We start from the raw sequence: 7,810 nt of genomic DNA on the forward strand, positions 1-7,810 counted from the left end.
TGCTGCTGCAGCTGCTGCAGCAGCAACAACCCTTCCACCCACCGCTGCGGCAGAAGTCGCAGCCGCACCCGCAGCAGCAACGAGAGCTCGAAGAGCTGCTGCTGCAGCAGAAACAGCATTAGCAGCAGCAGCTAGAGAAGCCCCATTCCCAGCAACACCAACCAGAGCAGCAGCAGCATCCACAGCAGCAGCAGCAGCAGCAGCAGCAGCAGCAGCAAGATGTCTACTCCTTTAGTGTTAGACTTAGGCAGCCACTCTCTAAAGGCCGGCATTGCTGGAGAGGCTCTGCCTCGCGTTGTAACGCGGTCTGTTATCGGAGTTGCTGCAGTAGGAGATAGCCTAGGGGGTGGTTCGGCAGCAGCTGCAGCAGCTGCAGCAGCTGCTGCTGCATCTCCTGCAGCCGCAGGCGCTCCCTCCGAAGCCAGCAACGGCGTTGCAGCAGCAGCAGCAAAGCCCGTGCTGCTGCAGCAGTTTTTAAATCCCCTAGAGAAGACAGACCATGTTGAAGTGCTGCCAGTGTTGGAGTACAGAGCGACGCACCTAGACCAGCCAGGCACCTATGTGCTGCATCGACAGGTACCTGCTGCTGCTGCTGCTGCTGCTGCTGCTGCTGCTGCTGCTGCGGGTGCTGGTGGTGGTGGTGGTGCTGCTGTTGCTCTTGCTGATTCTGCTGCTGCTTTTGCCCCTGCATCGGCTGCTGCTGTACCTGTTGCGCTGCTGCTGGTGCTGCACGCTATGTCTAGCTGTTGCTGCTGCTGCACCTGCTGCTGCTGCTGCTGGTTTGTGCGTTCATACTGGCCGTGGTTCTGCTGCTGATGTTGCTACTATGACTGCTGCTGCTGCTACTACTGCTGCTCCTGATGGCGTTGGTGCTGCTGCTGCATCTATTGCTGCTGTTGCTGCCGGCACTCCTGCTGCTGCTCCCCCTACCGCTTACTAATACTACTACTACGAATACTGCTGCTGCTGCTGCTGCTGCTGCTGTAGGGTCTAGAGCGACTGGCTGAGGAGGTGACGGGGCCGCGGTGTCTCGGCAGCTCTTCATTAGAAAGAGGTTTGATTATGACGGAGCCTAACTACGGAAACCCCGCAATTAGAGATGCATTTGCTGAACTTGCATTCGAAACGCTGCAGGCAAGTGCTGCTGCTGCTGCACTTGCTGCTGCACTTGCTGCTGCTGCACTTGCTGCTGCTGCTTCTGGTGCTGCTGCTGCACTTGCTGCTGCTGCTGCACTTGCTGCTGCTGCTGCTGCTGCACTTGCTGCTGCTGCTGCTGGTGGAGATGCTGCACTTGCTCATGCTGTCGATGCTGCACTTGCCGTTGCTGCTGATGCTGCACTTGCTGCTGTTTGTTCCTACTTCTGGTGCTGCTGTCCTGGCTGCTGCTGGAGCCGCTGCTGTTGTTGCTGCTCCTGGTGCTGCTGTTCTTGCTGCTGCTGCTCTTACTGCTGTCGTTGCTGCTTTTGCTGCTGCTGGTTCTGCGGGTAATCGAACTCTTGAGGCGGTTGCTGCCGCTGTAGTTTCCGCTGCTGCTGCTGTGGTTTCTGCTGCTGCTGCGTTTGCTGCACACCGCCAGAAGCAAAAGCTGCCCGTTGGTATCGTTGCTGCTGCTGCTCACAATCCTTCTTCTTCTGTCCTGCTGCAGCAGCAGCAGTAGCAGCATGCAGCTTGTAGGCCGCAGCAGGCATACCCTGCCCGATCCCTCGTCACTTGCTGCTGCTGCTGCTGCTGCTGCTGCTGCAGGTCCCCGAGTTGCTGCTGGTGAAGAAGGCCGTGTTGGCTGCCTTTGGGTGTGCGAGGACTTCAGCAATTGTGTGCGATGTGGGGCACAGCAACTGCAGCGTTGCTGCTGTTCAAGAAGGTTATTTGCTGCAGCGGCTGCAGCAGGAGATCCCGCTGGGCTGCAGGCAGCTGCTGGCTTTAACCCGCCAGCTGCTGCAGCAACACCATATAAGCATTACTCCCGGGTACGCTGTCATTCAGCAGCAGCAGCCTGGTGCTGCTGCTCACGGAGACCCAGCTGCTGCTGCGTCAGGGACGCAGCAGCAGCGGCAGCAGCAGCAGCAGCAGGCAGACCGCATGATTGCTGCTTGCCCCCACGTGACAAAGAGCTTCCGCGAGTTCGGGGAGCAGCACGTGCTGGAGGTGCTGCTGCAGCTGCTAGGCAAGTGCAGCACTAGCAGCAGCAGCAGCAGCAGCAACAGCTGCGAGGGATTGAAGCAGGCGGATGGAACAGCAGCAGCAGCAGCAGCAGCAGCAGCAGCAGAACCTTATGTGCTGCCAGATGGTACCCAGCTGCCTCCTGCTGTCTGCACAGCTATTGAAACGACAGTGCCGGAGGTTTTCTTCTCTGCTGCTTTAAGACAGCAGCACCGCAGCGTGCTGCTGCCGGAAGCAGCTTCTTCTTCCTCTACAGCAGCAGCAGCAGCAGCGGGCATTGTCACTGCTGCCCAGCACCAGCAGCAGCAGCAGCAGCAGCAGGAGGCAGCAGCAGCAACCGCAGGGCTGCTGGAGTGTATAAGCAGATGTGCTGAAGCCTGCAAACAATCAGCTAAAAGAGATGTCTTGGGGGCCCTCGTCCTCGCGGGTGGCGGGACACAATTCCCCGGCTTTGTTCGCAGGCTTAAGGCTGAGGTCAGCAGCAGCAGCAGCAGCAGCAGCAGCAGGATGCAGTAGCAGCAGCAGGCTGCTGTAGCAGCAGCAGGATGCAGTAGCAGCAGAAGGCAGCAGCACAGCAGCGAGTAGTATTAGCGGCAGCCGCATACAGAGGTAGCAGCTGCAGCGATATGTTTCACCAGCGGCAACCTCATGCAGCAGCTGCAGCAGCACATAGAAGCAATAGCAGCAGCAGCAATTAGAAGCGACAACAACAGCAGCAGCAGCAGCACTTAGAAGTAGCAGTTGCAGCAGCTACAAGTAACAGCTGCAGCAGCACGTTGAAGTAGCCTTCATGTGTAGCCCAAAGAGCTCGAAGTAGCAGCAGCAGCAGCAGCAGCCGTTGCAGCAGCAGTTGCAGCAGCAGCAGCAGCAACAGTGCGTTTATGTTTGTGTGTTTGTGTTTTGCTGCAGGTTTCGCAGTTGGCAGTGGGTGGTGGTGGTTTGCGTCCTCACGGCAGCAGCAGCAGCAGCGGGAGCAGCAGCAGCAACAGCAGCAGCAGCAGCAGCAGCAGCCTGCGGCTTGTGTGCAGCCGAGGGGCTGTTGAGAGGCATATGGCTAGCTGGATCGGGGGATCGATTGTGGGGTGTCTCTCTACATTCTCGCAGCTAGCAGTAACGCAGCAAGAATATACTGAGTTTGGTGCAAGAGGCTGTATCGATAGAAAGTGCCCCTAACAAACCCTAAACCCTAAACCCTAAACCCTAATGCATTCTATTGCTGCAACCCTAGAGGCTCTTCTTTGCTTCTTTGGCTTCACAAAATAACAAAATCTACATACAAAGACAAACTCAGAGACACAGACAAATAATAAAATATATATTTATTTAAGAGAGATGAAGAAAGACAGACAAAGACAAACAGAGACAAATAAACAAAGAGAGACAGACAAACAAACAGAGACAGAAAGAGAAACAAAGACAGAGACAGAGAGACAGAGACAGAGAGACAGAGACAGAGACAGAGACAGAGAGAGACAGAGAGACAGAGAGACAGAGATATAGAGAGACATAGAGAGAGAGAGACAGAGACAGAAATGACTAAAATAAAACGGCAAAGCAAAATGAAGCTGAAAATAACAGAAAAAAATCGAATGACGCAGACAAACAAAAACAAAATATAAAATATATATTATATATATTATATAATATAAATATATTATATAATATATATTTATATTATATAAATATAAATATATATATATATATACATAGTATGTACAGAGAGACAATAAACCCTAAAACAAACAAAAAAGTAGCAGCAGCAGAGAGAACTAACAGCTGGCAGAGCAGCAGCAGCAGCAGCTGCTGCTGCTGCAGCAACCCAGAACGAGCGGAACAAAGAGAGAGACAGAGAGAGACAGAGAGAGAGAGAAAGAGAGAGACGGAGAGAGACAGAGAGAGAGAGAAAGAGAGAGAGAGAGAGAGAGAGGCGGAGAGATATAATCCACAAACAAAGACAGAGAAAGGAGACAGAAAAAGAAAAGTAAAGACAGAGAAAATAAACAAAAAGATATAAAGACGCCTCACATCTACAGCAGAGATAGACAAAACCCACAGCTACGAAGACAGCCTAAAACAAAAACCCTTCAGTCACAGGCAGCAGCAGCAGCAGCAGCTGCTGCTGCAGCAGGAACCGTTGCTACTGCTGCTGTTGCTGCAGCGAGGAGGAACGACAGCATCAGTTCAGCAGACCACTGGAGCCGGGCAGCAGCTGTTGCTGTTGCCGTTGCTACCTCTGTTGCTATTGCTGCTGCTGAAGTTGCTGCTGCTGCAGCTGCTGCTGCTGCTGCAACTGCAGCAGCAGCAGTAGCCACTTGGAGGAAGGGTACGGCATTCACCTCTTGTAGAAAACGCTATAGCAGATTGTCCACGAGAGCTGCAGCAGCAGCAGCAGCAGCAGAAGCAGCAGCAACCACAGCAGCAGGTGCACAAATATCAGTGAGAAGCAGCAATGGCAGAACTAATATAAGAAGCGAAGCTGCAGCAGCAGCAGCAGCAGACAGAGAGATACACCCTGACCGCAGTAAATCGTACGAGCGTCAGCATCAGCGAGACCAGCAGCAGCAGCAACAACAGCAGCAGCAACAGAAGCACCAGCAGCGGCAGAATCAGCAGCGGCACCCCCAGCAGAAACACCAGCAGCAGTAGCCGCATCAGCAGCAGAAGCATCAGCAGCACCATCAGCAGCGCTATCATCAGCAGCAGCAGCAGCACCATCAGCATCACCGGCATCAACAGCAGCAGCAGCACCATCAGCAGCGCCATCATCATCATCAGCAGCAGCACCATCAGCAGCACCGGCATCAGCAGCACCAGCATCAGCAGCACCAGCATCAGCAGCAGCAGCAGCAGCAGCAGCAATAAAGTTACCATGAAGATGCCGAGTGCAGGTGCGAGTGCTTCTGTAGCTACACCGGCGACTGAGAAGACAACTGGGATCGTTTTTGTTTTCTTTAGCCACAGAACAGCAAATAATAATTGAAGAAGAAAAAATAAAAAAGCAAAGATTAGGCCCGATGCCTGACTAACCCCCAAACAAACCCCTAAAAGCAACCCTACCATCTGCTTCAGCCAGAATAACACATTCTTGCAGTCCATCTGAGCAGCAGCAGCAGCAGCAGCAGCAGCAGCAGCAGCAGCAGCAGCAGAAGCAGCAGAAGCAGCAGCAGCAAACAACGCATGCAGCAAACAACACAATAAATATCCTATATCCTGCTGCTGCTGCTGTTGGTGGTGGTGTTGCTGCGTGTCTTTGTGCTAGAGACAGTGCTGCTCTTTCGAGGGAGCAGCAGCAGCACAAAGTAAAGCTGCTGCTGCAGAGGAAGCAGAAGCCAGTGTAATAACTGCAGCAGCAGCAATAACAACGATAGCAGCACTCATACAGGCAGCAGCACAGCAGCAGCATCAGCAGCAGAAACTGCAGTACCAACAGAAACAGCAGCAATAGCAGCAGAAACACCAGCAGCAGCAAGAGAAACAGCAGCAGCAGCAGCAGAAGATCGCTTGCCTTGTCCCACTCGTACTGCTCCGCATGCAAAGCTCGCATCAGCAGCGACGGCTGCTGCGGCTGCTGCCGCCTGTCTGCGGAAGTTGGAGAAGAAGCGGCCTTCTTCATCTTGGCTGCTGCTGCTGCTGCTGCTGCTGCTGCTGCTGTTGCTGTTTCTGCTGCTGCCTCTGTCTCTGGCTTTGTTGCTGCTATTGCTCTTGCATCAATGGAGGCGGTTGTTCCTGCAGTTCGTCTGTTCAGGCTGCTGCTGCTCCTGCTGCTGCATCAGCTGCCGCTGTTGCTGCTGTTTTTGCTAGGGTGTTGCAGCTGGGCAGGCTACGCCAATGCTGTTGCTGCTGCTGCTGCTGCAGTTGTTGCTGTCTTTGCTGTGTTAAGGAATGTTTCTCACACTGCTAAGTCCTCAGTTGCTGCTGCTGCTGCTGCTAACCGTTGCTGTGCTGCTGGCGGGCATGCGGCGCAGTGGTCGTGTCCTGCTGCTGCTGCTGCTGCTGTTGCTGTTGCTGCTGTTGAATATCCTTTTAATGCGGAATTCGTTAGAAATATACAAAAACATAAAAAACGAAACAGCCATCTATCCCCCCACTGCTGCAGCAACTGCTGCGGCTGCTGCTGCTGCTGCGCTGTCGGCAGCAGTCCCAAGGCTGCTGCTGCTCACGCTGCAGCAGCAGCAGCCGCAGCAGCAGCGGGTGCTGCAGCTGCATCGATTCTATCGATATCGTGGTTGCACATCCACTTGGGTAGGTGCTGCTGCAGTAGAGAACACCACCTACAGCAGCAACAACAGCAGCAAATACTGCAGCAGCAACAACAGCAGCAAATACTGCAGCAGCTAACACCCGTGGAGCCATAAATAAGCTGCACAAGAACACCTGCGTTTGCCGCAGCTGCTGCAGCTGCTGCAGCAGCTGCTGCAGCAGCCGCTGCTGTTGAAGTACCCTTGTAGAACAGCAGCAGTAGCAGCAGCAGCTGCAGCTGCTGCTGTTGCGAATTGCCGCAGCAGCAGCAGCAGCAGCAGCGAGAGCGCTCCTTCTTCCCAGCCATAAGGAGGGCTCCAATGTACCGTACCAAGGCAGCAGCAACAGCAGCTACTGCAACAGCAGCAGCAGCAGCAACCGCAGCAGCAGCAACCGCAGCAGCTGCTGCCCCAGCACAAGGCCACTGAACCTGCTGCAAAAAATGATGCTCTCCTCTGGGGCTGCGTTAGACTTCGTTAGTGCTGCTGCAGCAGCTGGTAGACAGCAGTTGCTGTACATACACCGGGCTGCTGCCTTGCTGCAGCAGGAAGACAGCTTGCTGCTGCTGAGCAGGGGCCTTGATGCAGATGGTGTGCTGCTCCAGCTGTTGTCGCTCTTGCAGCAGCGCGAAAAAACTGACAGCAGCAGCAGCACGTGCCCGCAGCAGCAGCAGCAGCAACAGCAGCAACAGGAGCAGCAAAACGGTGGCGGTGGTATCTTTGGCTCCATACCTTCTCCTGTACAGGAGGACTCGGAGCCGCAGCAGCAGCAGCAACAGCAACAGCAGCAACAGCAACAGCAGCAGCAGGAACGGAGGAGGCCTTTGTATAGTGCTGCTTGGCCGAGACTAGTATTGGTGCTGGGTCTTGCTGCAGCAGAGCACTCAGCAGTGAGAGCGCTGCAGCGGCGGCAGCACCGGCAGCAGCGTCGCCTGCTGCAGGTTGCTGCTGCTGCTGCGAAGGCGCGCTTGAAGAGCAGCAAGAACGACCCAGCAGAAGCAGCAGCAGCATCAGCAGATCTCGCAGCTGCAGCAGCAGCCTTAGACGATTTGGAGCGTCAGCAGCGCGCGGAGGAGCTGCGTCTTGCATGCAGCAGCAGCAGCAGCAGCAGCGGGGAAGCCGCAGCAGCAGCAACAACATGGCAGCTGCGGCAGCAAATGTACGCAGGAGGCGGCTGCTTCTGCTGCCCTGCTGCTGTTGCTGCTTCTGATCTTCTTACTGGGCGCCTCCCCCCAGAAGTTGTTGACTGCATCATCTTCGTACGAGCTGAGCGGTAAGGCAGCAGCAGCAAGTGCAGCAGCAGCAGCAGCAGCAGCGGTAGCAGCAGCAGCAGCAGCAGCAGCGGCAGCAGCAGCAGCAGTAGCAGAAGCCGCAACAGATGTAGCGGCGGCACCGGCAGGAGGAATAGAGGG

The 7,810-nt window shown here is 54.9% G+C and overlaps 2 protein-coding genes across 2 annotated transcripts in view; both read left to right on the forward strand.

Annotated features, from left to right (window-relative positions):
• Window positions 1-219: 219 nt before the first annotated feature.
• On the forward strand, window positions 220-5,605 carry EAH_00021150 (actin-like protein 3b, putative; the record flags this gene model as incomplete). The annotated part of the gene is made up of 6 exons (XM_013397090.1): window positions 220-576; window positions 988-1,302; window positions 1,744-2,634; window positions 3,070-3,242; window positions 4,708-5,098; window positions 5,420-5,605. 6 exons carry the CDS (start codon window positions 220-222, stop codon window positions 5,603-5,605), a joined length of 2,313 nt encoding a protein of 770 aa, XP_013252544.1.
• A 1,236-nt stretch (window positions 5,606-6,841) lies between these two features.
• The window catches only part of EAH_00021160 (DNA-repair endonuclease subunit, putative), a gene marked incomplete at both ends in the record, with an annotated part of 7,675 nt that continues 6,706 nt past the window's right edge, over window positions 6,842-7,810 (forward strand). The window contains one exon of the mRNA XM_013397091.1: window positions 6,842-7,671. Within this exon, the coding sequence (XP_013252545.1) occupies window positions 6,842-7,671 (830 nt within the window). The remainder of the gene's footprint in view (window positions 7,672-7,810) is intronic.

This window comes from Eimeria acervulina, genomic scaffold (genome assembly GCF_000499425.1).
Source record: "Eimeria acervulina Houghton genomic scaffold, Eah_scaff149, whole genome shotgun sequence".
NCBI lineage: Eukaryota > Apicomplexa > Conoidasida > Eucoccidiorida > Eimeriidae > Eimeria > Eimeria acervulina.